The sequence below is a fragment of the Epinephelus lanceolatus genome, chromosome 1 (genome assembly GCF_041903045.1).
Source record: "Epinephelus lanceolatus isolate andai-2023 chromosome 1, ASM4190304v1, whole genome shotgun sequence".
Lineage (NCBI taxonomy): Eukaryota > Metazoa > Chordata > Actinopteri > Perciformes > Serranidae > Epinephelus > Epinephelus lanceolatus.
Genome location: NC_135734.1, coordinates 37,331,972 through 37,353,295, shown reverse-complemented (window position 1 = coordinate 37,353,295; position 21,324 = coordinate 37,331,972). Strand labels below are relative to the sequence as shown.

At 40.6% G+C, this 21,324-nt stretch overlaps 1 protein-coding gene across 5 annotated transcripts in view; it reads right to left on the bottom strand.

The window, feature by feature from the left end:
* Positions 1-21,324, bottom strand: part of slc12a5a (solute carrier family 12 member 5a) — a 231,524-nt gene that overhangs the window by 65,479 nt on the left and 144,721 nt on the right. For 4 of the 5 annotated variants that reach the window (XM_078170026.1, XM_078170027.1, XM_033626399.2 and 1 more), the window contains exons 2-3: positions 2,999-3,099; positions 2,319-2,456 (exon numbers count right to left, since the gene is read on the bottom strand). In XM_078170026.1, the coding sequence (XP_078026152.1) occupies positions 2,319-2,456; positions 2,999-3,099 (239 nt within the window). Of the gene's footprint in view, positions 1-2,318; positions 2,457-2,998; positions 3,100-8,166; positions 8,215-21,324 lie in introns of all 5 variants that reach the window. The other variant, XM_033626397.2, reaches the window with a different exon arrangement.

The window sequence follows — 21,324 nt, the reverse complement described above, 5'->3', positions numbered from 1 at the left end:
TATCAACAGAGAATGATTGACAAGTTCTAAACTGCTGGAGTTTCTTCCCTTTCTCTCCAGTGAGTGTCTTAACAAAACAACCATAAACTTTGCTATTAGGGATTTATGATGTAACGGAAAGTACAATTCTATATTTGGTAACACTTAATGACCACCTCCCGGCAACAAGCATTAACGACCCTTTTCCCGGGCAAACAGTCGTCCACGGTGCGCAATATTACAGCAAAGGTACATCTACCGCAAAGTGATACATCTGTGCACGCTGGAGTCAGACTCCTGTGAGCTGATGTTAGTTTTGTTTTTTGAAGGAATATCTTTAATAGAAACATAACTAAGGGAGTGTGCAGCGCTGCCGTGGCTTCACAGGCTTTTTACACACTTCATTGTGTTGTTGATTTGATGTTAAATGGATACCATTTTTGCCTATCAGTCTACACTCAATGACCCATGATGACAAAGTGAAAACATGCTTTCAGACGTTTTTGCAAATGTATTAAAAATCAAAAACTGAAATATCTCATTTGCATAAGTGTTCAGGCCCTTTGCTGTGGCACTCAGGTGCATCCTGTTTGCTTTAATTATCCTCGAGATGCGTCTACAACTTAATAAACCTGCCCTTTTTGTGCAGACAGCTTCAACCACCTTTTTAATATTAGTCAGTAAAATAATGAGTCTTTGCTGTGTCACACTAGTACTGCAGCAACATGAAAACTCCTAGCGTAAATATCTGCATTGCTTTAAAGCACATTGTACACCGCTGTCTCATAGAAATTACCTTTGCATGTTACTAAACCGCTTTCCTAATAATGAGGCAATGTAATCACAGCCTGGATTATGTTCAGAGAAACAGCTTCTTTCATGTCCCGTGTAGGTTTTGAAATGAGGTTGCTGGGGTGGATGGCAAATGTACAAAGTGCAGGACTTGGCACCAGAATTTCAGGTTCTCGTCCAGACTCCTGTCTTAAGTTTATGCATCAAATGCACTCTGGTTAAGGTCAGGCAAAGATCGTGATTCGCTAAAACGTTAATAAGAAAAGTGATAAAAACATTTCCTCAATACGTTAATAGACTTTAATTTGCTCTGCATTAATTTTCCCCTCAAAACATATTTGCTGTTTCAAATTAGTTGCTTTTAAACGTAATTTCTTGGAGACGAGTCTACATTTTAAGTATATTTAAATGTTTTTACTAATAGCTGATAAACACCTCAGCAGTTAGAAGCATTACAATGCATCATAGCAAACACCACCCTTTCTCTTATTAATTCACACAGTGAAAAGCCCATTAGTGCTTTTGTGTTTACTGCAGCACCATTAAAGCTAATCTCTTGCAGTTCATATTGATTTTCAGTGGAAATACAAAGATTTATCAAAAGGAGCGGGCCAGTTTCACCTGATTTTTTTTTAATCCAGATTTGTACAGTGAGAATTTGTTGTGTTTGTTGCTATAAAAGACACAGATCACAGCAGTTTACAGGAGAGCACAGCTCAGAATATAATTTACATGATGGAATGAGAAGATGAAAATGTGGGGGAAACGCAAATATGCTGCTGGTTATGTGCCACAATATGCACAGGAAAGAAAACACAGCTAAATTAGGATGCGTTTTTGGCAGAATGCTGTATAATTAGAGGTGTTTGAAGATAAAAAAACAACAACAGATACATTCCTTGACTTTTTTTGGAAATTAAAACTGTTTTTTAAAAGGTCACATTGTCTCTGTATCCAATCAATACTCATATGGATTACTGATTTGGGACTGAAATCACAATAACCAACACAACACACTGCTACAACCAATTTAATACACAAGTCAAACTGCGTGTCTCCAAAACATACAGTAGGTCACACCTGTATGTGAGCATACATGTACTGTATGTGCTGTCGTGTGCCCTGTATCATATGTATATATTTACAATTTAGGGTGGGACAGAGGCCATTTTGAAAAGATGGGTCTTCAGTTGTCTTTTAAAAATTTCTAAATAGACAGCGGACAGTAAAGCTCCAAATTGTTGGAGCCATGACTGCAAAGGCACGATTTTGTTTTGAGTCTGGAGCAGGGGACAGCCAGTAGGTCCTGAAGACCTAAGGGACCTTGGGACAATATATGGATGGAGGAGATCACTAATGTAATCAGGTGCCTAAACATGGAGGGCTCTATATGAGAACAAGTATCTTAAATCCTGAGCCTGATGGGAGGCCAGAGTAAAGAAACTAAAATGGGGTTGATATGGGTTGACCAGTTGGACCTGGTGAACAGCCTCGCAACAGACAATTCAGAGAAGATTCGTTTATACAAGTCAAATTTTGTCAAATACCTTGACGGGTTTCTTGCGCGATGACTCTGCCTCGTTGTTCTCTGCCTCCTCGTGCTCTTTGCTACCTTGGGGCAGGTTGGAATAGTTGGCCAGGCTGCTGAGAAGAGACGACACCATGGGACTGGTGTCCATCTCCTCCTGCAGGGATACAAACACGCACAGAAGAGCTGGAGTCAGAGATGCAACACTTCAAAGTGTGAGCCTACATCTTTGGTACAGCTGTGTATTTTAACCCTCAGACGGCCACATGAACCAGATACTGTAACCTTAATACACTGTACTTGTAGATAAGTTGCTATTTCAGGTGCTGTGCTGCATGGATTTTATAAAGTCATACCTATCTGGAGGGAAAAAAGGTGCTTACACAATACATAGTTCATTTTCTGATTCTGTTTTCTTTTCTCTTGTTTAATCTAGAAACCCCACTGAGAGCACAATGTAAATACATTTGTGCAGAGCTGTGGCAAATTGCCTCACTGAAGTTCTCTCCTGTAGCAGTGTGATATTTGCTTGCATTAACCTGAGGTTCCAACGTGCCCTTCACACAGTAATTACCCTCATTAATAGATGTCACAGCCCCTATTCAATCCCCAAATTGTGAGGCTGAGTGTATCCTGCGTCTTATGATCGTGCCGGATTGTGTATCAGCGTGTGTGTGTGTGCAGATGATTGGACCGTACCTCAAACAAGGCCATGTTCTTGCCGTCATACTGCTGGCTCTTCTCTGCGGCAACATCACTGCTGTTGATGAAGGGGCTGCTCTCCTTGGGGTTACTGTCACCTGGAGGAAACAAGCACACACGCCTTGACATTTAGACTGGACTAAAGAAAAAAAATACCAGCAAAGAGCATAATGTACATGTGCGTCTTCATGTGCGAACAACATCTTTCAAGAACAGACAGACTTGTTTTTTATTCATCTATTTATTTATTGTGTAATCAAAGAAAGACACACAAACAGAAAGCTCAAACTGGAGGACATCAGCCAGGAGAGGAGGGGAGGTTCGTCGTCTCTGTAAAGCGCCCACAGTCAGAAATGCAGAGGAACAGATCCATAACTAATGGAGTGTGCATTCACAATATGTGCAGTGCTATACATTCCATATGGCCGGAGGAAGAACGCAAACTGGAACATCTCAATCAGTTTTTTCGCCACGCCGACAAACGAGGAGATCACAAGTCCGAACACTAACGCAGAGAAATAATGAGAAATGTTCGGCAGCTTTTTACCCCCGAAACACAGAACGGCAGAAACAGTGTGATGTTATTTAGGTGACAGCTTGCTATAGGCATCATGACTCCATCGAGAAGCATCTGTCCGCAAGTTCACAGGCTGATGGAGGCCCCGAAAGGCCGGTGAGGAAAATAAATCTGGTGATCCATTTTGTAAAACTGATTTAATTTGATTTCCGTCCTGTGTTTTTGACTTAGAACAGGTGAATATTTATCTGCTTTATTTCATTTTATTTTATTTTATTTCATTTTGTTTTATTTTATTTTATTTTTTTATATTTTTTTTATTTTATTTTAATCTATTTTATTTATATTTTATATTTATTTTATTTTATTTATTTTGTTTTATTTCATTTTTTATATTTTACTTTTTTTATTTATATTTATTTTATTCTACTTTTTATTTTCATTTTATTTGAATAAATGCTTTATGTCCTATTCAGTACATGGGGCTGTGGTGCATTTCAGCCTTTTGTAACCATATTACAACAAAAAACCTGACCAAAAAACAAACAAACAAACAAGTCATCTGCCAAAACTTTCTTCCCACCACAGATGGGGAATAAAAATAAGGAACTTGGAAATATTATCCTGATAAAAAATCTTTATTTTTCACCTGTTCTTAGGTCATAAACACAGGAGAAAAAACAATATTGATCAGACTTAGAAACCTGATCACCAGAATTGTTTTTCTCCCTTCCCTCTCAGGGCTTCTACAGCGTCCAAAGGCACAAGGCAAATCTCCAAAACAAACGATATGGGGAAGGTCATTATCGGCCTCTTGGGAGAGATCATTGACAAGCTCATTGATTTCCAATTGAGGGTTTGAAAATGGATCGCAAACAGCATTTTTTTTTTTGCAGTGTGACTGTTCCAGTCAAAATAAACAACTCTTCTTATTTTTCTCTGGGCTTTTCTCACCTAGGTTTATTTTTTATTTTCATTTTTTTTAGCAGAACGAGAACGAGAGATTGAGAGAATGAGCCGACCTTGTTCGACGTTGACGTGCTGATAAACAAGCTCAACACTTTCTGCAGCCCTTTCTGTTTTTATAACAGCCCTCGAATATTTCTACCTTCATTTGTTAAGGTTAATAGAGGTTGTAAGTTTTGGACCTTTGAAGTACTGGACATTTTTAAACAGGTATTTGTTTAGCTTAGAGGTGGCTAATGGGTTACAACTGTAGGTGCTTCTGTAAAACACGTAATTGAGGAAAGAAATGTCTTTGTCTGAGCAGCTGCTGCTGGAATTACCACAACATAATTGTAGCTCTACCTTAGATACCTGTGGTGGCTCTGTGGGTGAGTACAAATACGAGAGCTACAGCTACACTTTAATGGGTGACATGGAAGCTACAAAAACTGTGATTGGTCAGTTTGGGCTGGAGTGTCGACGGGCAAACTTGTTAAGTGTCGGGACGACATGGAGCAGGCTGAAGAGAGGCTCTGCAATCTTTTTTTTTTTCTTTTTTTTTTGTGGTTAAATTTGCACTTTTAACTCAAGCAAAGCAGTCACCATATTAAATTTGACTATTTTCATCATCAATCTGTTTTTAATCAGTGTTATTTGTCCATTAATCCATTAATCTTTCAGTCTGTAGAATCAGAAAAATGTGACAAATCTCATCACATCCCAGATCCCAGATTGGCGTCTTCACATATTTTGTTTTGTCTGATTAGCAGCTAAAAACCTTAAGATATTCAATTTAATATATTATGAAACAAGGTAGCACAGTGGTGCAGTGGTTAGCATTATTAATAATAATAATAATAATAATTAATAATTCAAGTATATACAATAAAAGTTAATAAACTGACTAGACAAAAATCATAGTTTCAAATATTTGGTACAAAATCATCATTATCAGACCGAATATGCCAGCTTGAAAAGGTGAGTTTTCAGACGGGATTTGGAAGTGGAAAGGGAGTCAACATTGCGAATGTCGTGGTGGAGAGTGTTCCAGAGGTGGGGGCAGAACGGCTGGAGGCTCTAGAGCCCATGGTAGTCAAGAGGGCAGATGGTGATGTGAGGTGGAGTGCAGGAGAGGATGTAAGAGTACGGGAAGGTGTGTAGATATGAAGGAGTTCAGACAGGTAGGAAGGAAAATTGAAGTTAGAGAACAGAAGTGATATGATCTATGAAGGAGGTTCTGGTTATGATGCAGGTGGCTGAATTCTGGACCAAATAGAGTTGTTACCTCACAGCACGAAGGTTCCTGGTTCGGTCAGTGTGGTTATTCCCTGGGTACTCCAGCTTCCTCCCACAGTCCAAAGACATGCAGGCGAGGTTAACTGGCGACTTCAATTGGCCGTAGGTGCGATTGCGAGTGTGAATGGTTGTCTGTCTCTATGTGTCAGCCCTGTGATAGTCTGGCCACCTGTCCAGGGTGTACCCTACCTCTCGCTCAATGTCAGCTAGGATAGGCTCCAGCCCCCCTGCGACCCATTACAGGAAAATGAATGAATCATCATGTGATATCAATCATATCCAATCATACTTTGAATTATAATGAATGCTTGATAATGACCATTCATTAAGACAGTGTTGAAGCACATTATGCAGACTGTAAATCAATCCCTAAACAGAGATGTAGAACAATGGTTCAACACATCTGATTCCAGTTGTTGTACCTGCCTCATGTGGATCCAGTGAACATCCTGTCTGTTATTTCACACCACACTGTTTTGAGCCTGAAGCTTTGATTAGCTTCAGCACTTGACCTGCTTCCTGACCAGACGTTTTGCTCTTGTCTCGAAAATTAATTGAATTCAGAACCACTTTGTTCAGCACTATTCACAATGAAGGTCTTGGGTGGCGAAAGGCTTGCACAGAGTAAGCCGTCGTATTTGCGCCTTCCCCTCCGAGCGTCTCTTGAGGGAGACAGCAGATTGCTCTCCCTCTGGCTCCTGGTCCTGTCTTGGACTGAGCACCACGAGACCAAGTTATTTATAGCCGGGATGCTGCAGCCATGTGCCATGACGTCGGGGCACCGCTAACAGCCGGTACGCTGTTCTACAGAGACATAGCAATAGGGCCACTCAGACGGGGATGCAGACGAAAAAAGGGGCCGCGTTCAAAGAGATTCGGGGCACAAAAAGAGCACAAAAAAAAGAGGCAATCAGAGGAGAGGTTGATACAAAGAGATGGAAAGCAAGAGAATCAGGGTGCAGATGAGGAGATGGAGAGAGACACAGATAGATGGGGCGAGAGCAATAGTGACAAGGAGAGAGATATAGGCTCAGACAGACAAAGACAAGGCAGCCAGACCTGAAATGGGAACCCGCAGAGGGAGAGAGGGGAGAGAGACACATACACTTATGTCTCGGGCTGTAAAATGTAAAAGCTTCTGCTGCACTTAAGGTTCAGCTCACTTTGACCTGCAGGTTCAAACATACACAGGCGGTTAAAAGGGAAGCCAGAGCATCCTGCTGAGGGTTCTCAGAACACATGTATTATTTAGTTGTTTGTTTAAAACTATTTTAACCTCTTCAAACCATGCCAGCATGATATACCTCTATGATACAGGAGTGCTACATGCATCTGTTGACATCGATATCAGGCTTGTTGTGCAGGGCAGATGAGATAAACATCTATGAGCACAGATGAACACATGAACAGAAGGAGATGTAAACAGAAGCATAACGTACGGAAGAATTCTGTTTTTCTGTATCAACATTATGTTAATTCAGAAAAACGGCAAAGACTTTCTTCTTGAATGAATACATTATGCTTCCGTGTACAGTGTGCACTAATGTATGCTTTTAAACACAACACTGAAACCACTCGCTACATGCTGCTTAGTTACTATAGTTATTTTGTTCTATCTGTCCCATGATGCTAATTAAAAGCACTATAATCAAATTTACAAAAACTTTATTTAGTGCTGAAACGGTACATTGATAACTTGAAATGTCGATCTACCAAAAACTGAAAAAGAAAAGTTGATAACTGATTCAGAAGAACATTTCTTTTATATCACTGCAAAGAGATTTTTTGGCCTTTTGAAATGTTGGTCGGACAAAACAAGCAATTTCAAGTAAGTGACCTCAGATATTTAAGTCATGATAAAATATTTTTGCAATTTTAAATGCTCTGCTGAATATTGTTGTTAAATTTAATGCAATATATTGTGATTTATTACCTTTTTTTAAATGGCAAATTATATCCCCAAAAGAAAACTTTGTCAAAATCTGTTTTATCTAATATGACGAATTTCTCTGTCTGTTCATGGCACTTCATTTTTTCTGCATTAAAATGTATTTAGTGGACCAAAAACGCATTTGATTTTATTATTCTAGTAGGCTACCAAAAGTTTACTTTGTATTTGCAATATTAATAATTTATATAATTAAAAAAAAAACAATACTTTGTGCTGTATCCATTTTCCCCCAACCCCTAGTCACATCTGAAAAATTGCAGGCATTTTAAAGACAAAATGATGAATCAGTGAATTGATTAAGTCATTTACAGATGAATCCATTAATCCATAATGAGCACAACTGATTGTTACATGTTGCAGACTGATAGGTATGAACTACACCTCAGATGGAAATGAACAGTCACTACACAAGATCACAGGATCACAGGATAGGTGAGTTTTAAATTCATCTCATACCACATCCCATCTGTGGAAGACTGGTTTCTGGTGCCATGCACTGTGCGACTGCAAAAAACAAAACATGACTGAAGTTAGACACCCTAATTAGTGTGTGGGGAATTAAAACTTTACTCACTTATATTTGTAATATTTGTGATTGTTTTAAAAAGTGTTGCTGGTGTGTGGTGAGTGTTTTGCATGACAGACTCTAGACCTAATTCAATCAGATACACTTGAATCAAGGAGTTTATCATTTACATTAAATGGTTATACGGTCAGGTTTGGGGTGATGGAGTGAGCTGTAACTGCAACACATGTTGTCATGAATCAGAAGAGTAACAGTGAAATGTGACAGGTAATAATGGCTGCGCTGTACACCTGCATGAATATGATTGGACGTTACTAGTCAGCTGACAGCCGCACAGCTGATGGAAGTGCTGAAGCATAAATGAAACAGCTGATGTTAATCAACTAATGCACCCACAACTCGAGTGCTTTTACTCGACTAACTAACTATGACCCATTGTTTAATATATTAGCCTTTGTTAGGTATGTAAAACCAAGGGCAGAGGTTTGGTTTCAACATTTAGGGGGGCAGGGGGAACACACACACACACACACACACACACACACACACACACACACACACACACACAACACACAGGGTTTAGGGTCCTCTGCCTGGAAATTTTGAGCATCTAACACTTAATTTTCTGCATCAATTTATGGCATAAATGTCTTTAATTTTGTCAAGATAATAGTCCACTGCTACTTTCATTTTATAGGGGGAGAACAAATGCTCATGTTCTAAATATTGAGAGGGTTGTGGCCCCTGTGGCCCCCCGAAATCTATGCCCATTTTTAAAACTACACTTACTACTACTGTTAACTATAGATTAATCTCTGGATAGGGAATGAGAGCAAATACAGACACACACCATTGCACTGAGCACTTCTTAAAGGATCATAAGGGAAAACTGATTTTAGTGGGAACACACATACACATGCACACACACAGACAGAGTTGTATATCTGCAGGGCTAATGCCCAAAGACAACGTCTCTCTCCTACTATCACTTATCTCTCCATGGCCCATTTCTCCCCATCGTCTAATAATTAAAACTCCGCCATTAAAGGAGTGATGGGTACCCCCGTTTTGGAAAAATGACAGTGCCTGAAAGAGTTTTTGCTCTGACCGCGTCGCCCAAGCAGCTTATCCTCCCTCAATCTGATGGGATCCGTCCAACAATGGCTCTCGCTATCAAAGCCTCTCCCTATCTATGGTCAAAATCCAGAGCTTTACTGCTCACTGAGCATGCGATCGTCTTCCAAATCCTCGACAAAACAAAAACACTGAATCTACACTTTTCTCTCTTCTTCTTCTTCTTGTCCTGGACTTTTTACAGTTTATTGTGAATATACTGGAACTTGATGCACTGGGGTTTAAGACCTAGTTAGTGTCATGGCAGGCGAGGACATGAAAGGCTGTGCTCTGCTGTGTAGATTAATTTATTGTGCTCACTGTATTATTCTTTAATATTCAAAATTAATTGCAACGAAGCCTTGTTTGTAGCAAGAAGCATACAGGCCATTATTTCCAATGATGTCAGTGTGATGTTTGGTGCTGTTATGGGAGCAGCAGCACTAAACATCACACTGCCCTGATTTTCTAACAGGTTTCGCAGGAAAGTAGCTAGATTCAGCTTTGAGCCCCAAATATGCATCCAGTGCCATTAAAGTAGAGCTGAAAGGATGACTCTATTAAATAAAAAGAAAGCCAAACATTTTGTGTTTTCAGCTTCTTAAATGTGAGATTTTTTTGATTTTATCTGTTTGGAGTACATCTCTAGACTTTGCCTTTGTGTTACACTTAAAGGGCCAGTGTGTAAAATGGGTTGAAAACAGTGACATCAGTGGTCAAATTCTAGATGGCAGGGCTCACTCGCTCACCCCTCCCGTCAGGTAAATGACGGTGGCCTCGTAGGGACAAAAAGCCTTGCGCACGAGTTTTTCAGGAGTAGGTCTATCTAGTGACGAGGTGAATGTTTATTTAGAAATCTAAACCATGTTACGATATTGTAATGAATCCCTCACGAGCAGGAGACCAGAGTAGCGTTCGGGAAAAAGGCCAGTTTATTTGAGCACTCCAAAACCTCTGGTAACACTCCAGGGGGTAAAAGACTCCGTCCCAAAATGTGACTCTTCTAGCGTAACACGCACACATACACACATACTCGTTTACCATTCCGAGTGGGGACCCCCTCCCCTCTCTGCTCTGCCAATCCCCAGCCCACACACTGACGGTAAACAAAACTCAGCTGTTTATTTAGCCTAGCAATATCTCCGGACTATAGCAGCTGCAATGGACGACTTTGAAGGCGATTTTGAAGAGTTTCTTGTAGCGGACACAGACCCAGAACCATACCTGTTTGAGCCGGAGCATACAGATGAGGAACTCCATGTGTTTGATGCTGAGCGGGCGAGAAGAGAGGCTGAATGCACAGAATGGGATTCGGTGCTACTGCTATCATCGTTGGGGAGATATATCATCAGGAGGAAAAGCGCCGCAGAGAGTGCATCACAAGGAGTGAAGTTGTGTCTTCTTTTCCTCACAGATGACGGTTCGGGTTCATTCTCTCTTGTTGCGTGGTAAGTGTGGTCCATTCGCAAACTTTATAACTAAAAAAAACTTTTCACTACTCTCTATCGACGAACTACTAACACACTCTGCTGTTTCCTCCTCCTTCTTCCTTCCTTCCGCTGTCTTCGTTGGTTCATTTATACACGCGAAACGTGTTCTCTGGCTGGCTGGATTGTCCGCTCAGTCTGCCGTACATACATGGCAGCGCAAGATGGCGTCCTCTCTAAAGCAAGGCCCTTGCTATATATATATATATATATATATATATATATATAAAAGCATAATTATAAGGCTACGAAAACCAAACGAATTTTATTTTATAGCGATTATACACTTATATAAACATATTAATGGGTAGAATATTCAGATTCAGATTCAGATTGACAATAAACCATGCCAAATATTACACACTGGCCCTTTAACATCCTGTGCTATAGCATGCATATACTGGGGCTGTGTATTGGCAGGAATCTGGTTATATGATCCATGTCACAATACAGGGGTTGCAATTCAATATATTGTGATAAAAATCTAATTTTGGGAGATAGCGCTGCCCCTTTATGACCCTGCCTGATTCACTGTCCTGTTTTCTTTGTGTTAACACAAGCAATAAGGGGTGTAGTGACAAGTTTCATCATGATATAATACCACATAGATTCTTTGGACAAAGATACAATATTTGCTGGTATCACAGAGTCTGCAACGTTATGATTTTGATTCGATATAATTCAGAGGTCTGGGATCGACAATATCAGTTAATATCTTCAGTGTCTTTTTCTTGGCTGCTTAACATTGTTTGGTGCGAGGCCCTACTGTAAAACTTTTGAGGAAGGAGGTGTGCTTGGATGGAAATGGTGACACAGACGTGCCATAGGAATTTCAAAATAAAGGCATATCTTAAAGATGATGATATGTATTGTTGCTTTCACTTTGCATTTATAATATTGGACTGCTGATCATTGAATCAGAATCAGGAATACTTTATTGATCCTCGAGGACAAATTGTGGTTCGTTATAGTCTCTCTGTTGTCAAGCATAGAGAATTAGCAGTAAGAAGTATAAATAATGTAAAAATATGAAAATAAAATATGTGTAATATGCTACAATGTTAACACTAGTATGTAAAATATTTAAAAATATAACATATATTTAACGTGCTGAGTATGTAAAGTGTGTAAAAAATATGTAAAGTTAGAAAAATATAAATATGTGTATAACGCTGCAATGTACAACACTATATATATATATAAGTAGGTCTAAGAATAGGAAATATATACAATATGTGCAACATATTTAATTGATATATTGATCCAGATCAATGAACCCAGTAAAAGCATCAAACAGCTGAAGATAGCTTACAACACTGAAGGATCTTGCAGTCGGGACTTTAAACACAACATGAGATGAACCACTGCCATGAATCTTTGCACTGAACTTATTAATCAAAAATCTGTGTTTTAGGGAATTGATACAGCATCACAACATGCACAATATGAAACATAAAATGCATTTACTCATCTGATGGAAAAACAGCATTAGGGTATATATATGTATATATATTCTGCGTGCAAGAATCATGTTTCATAAATGGACAGTATAAGTATGATCATATATTGTTTTAAAGAAGTGAAGCATCAAGTTAGTTCATTCAGGACACGGGAGTCATACACCCCGGCTGTAACCAGCTGACAGCCAGGTCATTGAATCATTGTCCCCAATCAGTCACACACCAATCACAGCACATTCTCACAACAAGGCCTACTCACTGATCCCTGCTACACCCCTGCTGCCATACACCCCTGCTGCTGCCAGCGGCAAAGCTTTGCCTCCACCTTTCTAATTCAGAGTCCTAACATGGCTCAAAGGTCAACATGGTATTTAATGTCTTGCTTTAGCCCTCTCTTGTACACTCAGGGGGGTTTCTGCACTGTGCTCACTGGTTTGGCTCAGCATGCTGCTTGTCTGATCCAGGGAGCACCTTAAGAGCGGACACATCATTGCGGTGGCCCCCAATAGGTGATCGCGGTACAAAAGTGGGTCTGAAAGGACCGCAAGTGACTCATGAATGTGTCAAGTTTATAAAATACACAATTTATTTGAAGTATTGTGAATATCCGGCACAGAGCTGCTGTTGCTTGCTGTACAATGAGGCACTAACGGACAGCTACTTGATAGAGACAGACACTGAATATTTTTAACTGTGTGGACCTTGAGCTAATCATTCAGGAGAAATCTGCACCCCATGGCTAGACCAGTTGGGAACCACTGCTATAGTGTATCCCTCCCATGTCCTATAGTCCACATAAGTTCTTTGCTCTCTACTGTCTGAGTGTGAGCTACAGCCAAGAGTCGGAACACTTCCACTGTTTGAGAGCAAATATAACTTTCACTGCTAATGAGTGGAGGTCTGGTGCGCTGCTCTCACTCGGACAATTCACAGTTTTCCAGCAGATCTTTGAGCAGCGCCACAGAGGATTAGCCGGTGAGAACTATTCGACTTTGTTTTATTGATCCTCCTTATACGATGGCGAGGTGGTGACAGTCGCAGTTATTGCTCCGTCTCTCTCTTTACAATAACAGTCTGTTGTGCTCTCCTTCTTCCTGCTCTCTGTCATGTTGCCGTACTGCTCCTGCTCTCTGCGGACCGGCTTCAAGGGGAAAAAGCCAAAGCGCTAGATGCTGAGTCTTGAGAAGCTGACTCAACAGAGGCTCGGGGACCACTTGTTGGTTGGCTATGTGTGTGTGAGTGTGTTTGTGCGAAACTGTGAGTGTGTATATATGTGATGGTGCATACGCTTGGTGCGGACCCCACTGACGGTGTTGTACAGCAGCAGCAGAAGAACGGATGTGGCCAATTAATCTTAGTCTGGGCAGAGAAAGCTGGATTTCAGCCATTTCATGTGAAAACAGGGACACATGAAATATGATCACTGAAAAACAAGACTTTTTTTTTTTTTTTTTAAATACACATCCAAAATGTATTTACAGCTACTTCATGTATGAAAGTAAATATAGACGATCCTTTTGGCTGTTAGTCAGACTCACAGTGGAGTAAACAGTGAGCGCATGTGCTCACATTTAATTTGTATCCAGAGAGAGATGCTTTATCTGGTGGAAGAGTGAGGAATTTAAATGGAATTAGTGGGACGGAAACAAACAATTAAGAAAAGACAGAGTTGGATTTTCTGGCTGCGTTCCCCGCCATTGTTGCTTTGGTGCATCGCCAAATCCATGCAGGGTCACGAGTTCACTCAGTGAGTCTCTTGTCTCCTCTGAAAACGTCACCACAGTCACACATTAAGTCACGTCTGGCAATCAATAGCAGAGCTCTCTCTCTCGCTCTCTCCGTCTCTCTGTCGGCATGCTGACGGGGCAGAGGGATGCTGGGTGGAGTCAGGTGAAGGATTAAGGTCACTTTAATCTAAATTCCAGTCAAATCAGGATTGACGGTGATTTAGCATGTACCCAAACATATCCATGAGCAATTCTGAAAAAAAAGGAGTTTGCCTAAAACTGACCTACATGTAGGAGCTTTCAGTTACAAGGCGGTTTAATATTTTACAGTTCACAGAGGGGCACAGGGCCGCTGGTTGACTTTACACAAAACCATGTGACCATAAATGTCAGCTATAAAGATGAGCTGTGCACTATGAGTATTAAACAAGATTTATCCAATAGTGATACAACGAAATATGGTGAATGGACAGTATTCAAAACCACACCAAGTTATTGTAGAATATTTTTAAATGTAATTTTTTCATCTCATCATTTTACTTGTGACCATTTTTTTCTGAATGCACTTTAACAGTTGATATATTTTCAGTCTCAAGTGCATTTTACTTTTGTTTTTTCAAGCTATATCTGTATGTCGTAGATGTTGGCCATGAATACAACAGTCAAATTTCAAAGTTACAGGACATTTACAGCTGTACTTGTGTTCCTACTGCTGTTGTTTGACTCATCTTATCTTATGTAAAGCAGTCTAGGGCTGCATCTGATGATTATTTTAATAAATCTAGCAACTGATTTCTCATTTGGTCTCAGAAAATGGTTTAAAAATGCTCCTCACAAATCCCATGAGCCCAAGAAGACGTCTTTAAATCTCTTGTTTTGTCCAACCAAGATGCAGAACTCAAAAATATTAAATTTCCAAAGACATAAACATTTCAGCAGTTTCTGGCATTTACACAGATAACTGCATATAAATGCAGAATCCTCAGGTGACGGGACAGTATTTTGGTAACAGAGGTGTTCTGGTTTCCATTTGTAGTCCAGGTAGAGTTGACCAAACACATTTGAACAGCAGGTAAACAGTCTGTGTGGAAAGGCAGAACCTGTTTGCCAACATCCAGTCTTGGAACCCATTCACTGTTGTCTGACATTGATTCTTATTTTTTATTTGGTACGGTGAATTTGTGACAATTTTGTTTATTTTTTACTATTTTTTTTGTCTTATGTTTGGACTAATATTGAAAGTTACCGTCTCATTCATACTGTGTGATTTCAAATTGATGTATTTTTAGTTGAGTTGACCCCAAGGAAGACAAGCAAACACTTTGTGGAAGCTAATGAGGATCCGAATAAAGATTAGCTTTATATTAGCTTTTTTTTTTTTTAACTTTTGTGCATTCATATGCAGATATCTGATTTTAGCTCTGGCTACACCAGATCAGCCCAAAATATTGGCCCTCACCCCCTGAGGCTTTATCTTCTTCCAACGATAGTCGAAAGGTTCCAAGACTGCATGAAAAGTGACTTAAACAAGTAACTGGTTATCTGAACAGTTGCTGATTAATTAAATAATTGACTCATCGTTCCAATCTAAATAACTATTTCACTAAATTGTAATGAAAATTCTCTTTTTCTGGACCAAAAATATTGTGAAATGACAACAAGGTGTAATCATATCATCACGATCTGATAAAGGTCAAAGCTGAAAAATGATAATATGAAATTGTCGTCCAGCCATGGACCTATAAATTGGTTTAACCTTTCCAACTGGATGAAACCAAATTTACTGCCTCCATCAGCACAAAGTCAGACGATATGTTTTTATCCCTGACAAACAAATATTTGCAAATACCATGTTTGCCAGGTTGTGACACGAGCATTGATCTTGGTCTCTATCAGCTATTCAGACTATTATACCTTTTATTTGTAACGATGTACAAAGGTGGGAAGTGAGAAAGTACCTGTGTTTAAAAATACTGCATTTACAGGCGATTTACAAGCTTTCAAAAGCACAAAGATAATGTACAGAGGAAAAAATAGCAACAGCATATGGTTAGATGCCCACATCTGCCCCCACGCACTGTCATAAATAGATATTCTCTCACCCTCTCCCTCCCTATCATGGCTCCAGCACCACATCAGAGACACAACAGCCTTGTATAACGGGATCTCACGCTCTGCGTTTTCTCTCTCGATCTCCCACTCTCCCCAATCTAACTGTTTTTATTCTTCTTCTCTGCCACTGCTCTCACATGATGTATTTTTATGGTTATATTTATGTGGGGGGAACACGCGAGTGTGGCGTCCTACGTCCTCAGTGTTGCTGCAGGACAGGACAGGTGTCCTGATCAGTATTCAGGCCGGTGCTTCAGCTCGATATGAATTTTAATGCAGCCTTGCCTCACAGGGTACGACTTTGACACAGTCCCTTCTCTTCAGCCCTTCAACATCTCCAGCAGAGATTCCTTGCTCCTGATTGGCTCCTTAGCTGGCAGCAGCTGATTGGCTGACAGCAGAGGGAGGCAGGAGGATGCCTGTGCATGCACATGAGAGTGTACAGCGGCTCTTAACATGTTGACCGGGCTTCCACACATGCCACTGTGTGATGATGAATGTGTAGGTTTGGTCCAATTTCCCCTCACTGCCTCTGCCTCGCCTCTAGCTGTGCACGTCAGGATTAATTTTTGTTTAATGGCAAGCCCCTGCAACGGTTTCCCAGCAGCACGCTCTCTATCTGACATCAGGTGATTGTGCGCAGGAGGAGACTGACAGGCAAATAAAACTAAGCCATCCCTCGCCTCTTTATTTGTTAATCTCTGCGACTACCGGATGACCGGAGGAATATCTCGACAGAGGAAGAGACGCAGATGTTGCTGGGAGGTGACAAGTGCCAGACTCAGCTATGACATGATGCAGAGAAAAGGCAGATTGAGAATTTTATTCACTGTATATCATAAGGAGACTTTAATTCTCCATAAACTCTTATCGTTCAGTGACAGAATTTATTCCTGTGCTTATGTTTTCACATTATCATAGAATGCCCTTCAATAATCTCTAGCGCTGATATTTAACAGATAAGAATCTCCTTCCATTTGACATGAAAACACAGATTACAAAACATATTAGTACCCTTGTTAAAGTGTCTTGAATTTCTATACATCAGATAAGATGAAATGAAGAGCTGGCAGGCAAACAGACCGTCGCTGCTGCACTGTAAAAAATCATTTCGGATAATAGAGCTGTGGCCTTTAACAGTGGCCTTAAGATAAACTTTAGTCTGCTGCATCAGGGGCGTAAGTTTCACTTTTTAGAATCGTACTTTTGCCACCCACCCCCACATCCTTGTACAGTTTCAGTTTGTTTCTTGAAATCATTTCTACTTCTTTCTACTGTCCATCTGCAAAAACCCAGAAGAGAGAAGCTCACCTTTCTAATAGATATTAGCATGTAAGATTGTTTATTAAAGGGACAGTTCACTCCAAAATTTAAAATACATATTTTTCCTCTTACCTGTAGTGCTGTTTATCAGTCTAGATTGTTTTGGTGTGAGTGTTGGCGATATCAGCCCAAGAGATGTCTGCTTTCTCTCCAAAATAATGGAACTAGATGGCACTCAGCTTGTAATGCTCAAAGCACCAAAAAATACATTTGAAAAACTCAACAGCAGATCCTGTTATGACCATTTTCATGTAGGGACTATTTTCTTTCTACCAAATGACAACCGCCAAATGTATCACTGTGCACAAGGAAGTGTGCATCTACTCCTACTTCACCTATAGCACCACTAAACTAGCGAACGTTACAGCTCAGCCAAAGAGGAGGCTCACATGGATGGATGGACATTGCCATTGAGTTTTTAAATGTGTTTTTTTGGGGCACTTTGAGCACCACAAGCTGAGTGCCATCTAGTTCCATTATACTTAAGAGATGGCAGACATCTTTACGGCAGATATTTCCAACACTCGACAACTCACACCAGATAATCTAGATAGATAAACAGCACTACAGGGAAAAGGGAGCATTTGAATTTGTGCTGAACTGTCCCTTTAAATTTAAAGGTAAAGGTAACGGTAAAGACAATTATATATTTATCAAATAAATTATAGGTGCTTATAAGATTTGTCAGAAAATAATGCAGCCAATTACATCAGGGAAAAAAACAACATTATTTTCATTAGTGAATTTTTCTCTCAATTCAGTACCTTGTCTATAAATGTCAGAAAGTAACCAAGAATGTCCACTACTATGTCCACACTATTCTCAAGAGCCTAAACTGACATCTTCAGATGTCTCGTTTTATCTGACCAAAAGTCCAAAACCCAAATGACAATAAATCAACCTTGAAATAAATTTGCTTCACAATTATTTAAATCAGTGAAAGGCAGTAAATTGTCACATTGCAGAAGCTGGAACAGGCAAATGTTTGGCTTTAAAATTGATTAACTGATCATCAAAACAGTTGCCCATTACTTTTCTATCGACTGACTAATTGATTCAGCTCTACTCTACAGAGCTTCTGGAACCAACATAAGCCCTTGTGCTTCATTCAGGGAAGCGTTTAAACTTTTAAACCAAAACCCCCCTCCACTCTCCGCAGACATACCTTGGCTTGTCCGCCTGTCCACAAGCCTTTTCAGCGTGTTCACTTGAAAAGAAAAGTGTCAGGCGGGCAGGAGGCCGCCCGGTATGAGGTGCAGCGAATGGCTAGCCATGTCAAGCCGGTAACACTGAGCGGCGGTGGAGCCTGGCTATCAGCCTCCCTCAGGTGGTGGGCTGGCTATGGGAGAACACCCTGTGTCATGTCAGTCAGCTGCATGCCTCCTGCATGCATGGAGACTGCCTGTGGGAGTAACTGTAGCTAGCTGCCTACTGCTGCTGTAATTGGTGAGCCACGAAGCCTAACAGGGCTGGAGGGATGAAGGGAAGAGATGAAAAAAATAAATAAAAAGGAATGGCGTGGGCGGAGGTGAGGGAGTGAGAGCAGCAGGGAGGGAAGAGGATCGAGTGGGAAGAGAGGTGAGGTTGGCTAGGATTATACACTGGTGAGGTAATTGGTAGAGGAGCAAAGGTGTCCCACACCTGCTATCTTTTACTTTTTAAGAACAGCACAACCAGAAAAAAGAAAAGACACCAGGGCAAGAAGCAGGTGGGAACAGGGGAGAGGGAGGGTGGTGACAGGATGGGAGAAACGATAGCAGCTGGGAGATTGACATATTTTCATGAGGTCATGGATTAAAAATTCACCCCAACTTATCACATGCCAGGAAACCAATTTAACTCGGAAACATAATTTCCTTCACGGTGCTCTGGTGCCAGGTCCGGACGCAGAGCCAAGCGCTATCACACTTTTATTACATTTGGCACATTTTTGGACAAGGGGGCTCCTATAAGAGGGTTCAGCAGCCTGTAACAGGACGAGAGAGGTATCTTGGCTGAGTCAGAGGGAGAGATGAGAGGGAGAGGGGGTTCTGGGATCCAATCGCCTGCAGCAAACTCTTATAAATGGCAGGGATGGTTTATGCGATCGCTAGGTCTGATCGAAGGAGACAGGGCTATCATCTCGCCAGGTCTGCAGCTTTCTGGCTCTCTGATGGAATGCTGGAGGTGTGAATCGTGGTGCAAATTAACACCTGAGTGTCTTCTCTGCTGACCGACCCTCCAACCCCTCCCTCAGGCTGTGGCCGTGTTCTCCATCCTTCACCACCCCAGCTTACAAGTCAGAGAGAAAGCAATCTAGCCAAAGCCCAGAGGACAACAGAGGGAGGGCACGTCCTCCTCTCTCTCTCTCTCAGCACCTTTCCTCATTTATTTCGTTCTCTGGTCTTCTCCTCTAAGGTGCGATACCACATCTCTGTGGTCTCTTCTCTCCCACACCTCTTCCTACTCCTTTCCTTCCTGCCCTTTTTCTCACCCCTCATGTCCTCTCTCTCCTCCAGAAAAATAACAGTCAACAGGCATGGCCGTGGATGCAGAAAACCAATCTACCACACTGATGTGAATCAATGTTCAACCAAGAGATGGAATGAAAAATACCCACAAGTAAAATGAAAACTAAAAAAGGATGAAATTAAAAAGAAAAAGACAAATGAATGAATTATTAATGGTGACAAATTAAGATCATTTTTAAAATTATAGTCCTGCATCTGTATTGTGGGGATTATCTGCTTGTCTTTGTCTTATATGATAGGAATGCCTACTATACACTAGAAGAAGCTGAAAATACTTTTAAAAGTCTGACACCCTCTCACATTTAAAGAAAACATGAGTTTCTAGTCACACTATAAAATTTTGGAGATCTTCAAGGGTCAGTATTTACTACAGCTAGATTCCTTTTGAGATTATTCCCCATTCTGCTTCTGGTGGAAAATATCACACCAAACTCCCTTTAAAACATATGACACATTCATGATTTCTTACATGTTCACAAAAACACATAACTCTAGAAACTCAAGATCAAAGGCTTCATATGTTGAAAGTATTCTTGTCAGTTCGGCATCAATGGATTATATCCATAAAAATAAACTGCATTTGTGTTAAAAAGTAACATGTTGGATTTTGTTGCCTCAACTTGCAACCATCCTCCACTGGTTAGCTGTGCTATTTTTGTGGGAGGAGATGAATGAGAGGTGAACCTCAAAAAATATTCTCACTAAAATCAGTGCCAGCTGGTCGATCAGATGCCCGCCAAATTAAACAAGGACTTTTGTTCACGTTCTAGCGCCTCTCCTCCATGTTTACAGCTTACCTGGTTTGCTGTTTCCTGTTTGGTGCTGAAGAGAGCGCAGCTTGCACCAAGACTAAAAACTTTGAATAATATGAAACTCGGGGGCCTAATAGCTCAACTGGTAGAGCGGGCGCCACATGTACAAAGCCCATGTCCTTGCAGCAGCTGCCGTGGGCTCATTTCTGACCTGTGCTGCATGTTGTCGCTTCTCTCTTCCCCTTTTACACTCATCCTGTCCTATCTAATTAAGGCAAAAAAGCCATAAAAAAAATATTTGAAAAAGACATTTTCTGAACATCAACAAGAGAGAAGGTCTGACTTAAGACAGCTCAGACTGAGTTGTATGACCACCTTGCACCAGCGATCCAGGTCAAAGCAGTGTGCACCAGCTGAGGTGAAACTCTCATGATTTTATTCCGACACTGATTTTGTCAGCAACAGTGAAATCACTTGAAAAGTCGTTTGGTGTAAGGCTGGCATAAACTGAATATCTTTAGGTTATGGACTGTTGGCTGAACAAAAAGTAGCATTTTTTTTTTTTTAGTTTTCTCCTGTGGTTTATAATACAAACCAAACGAAT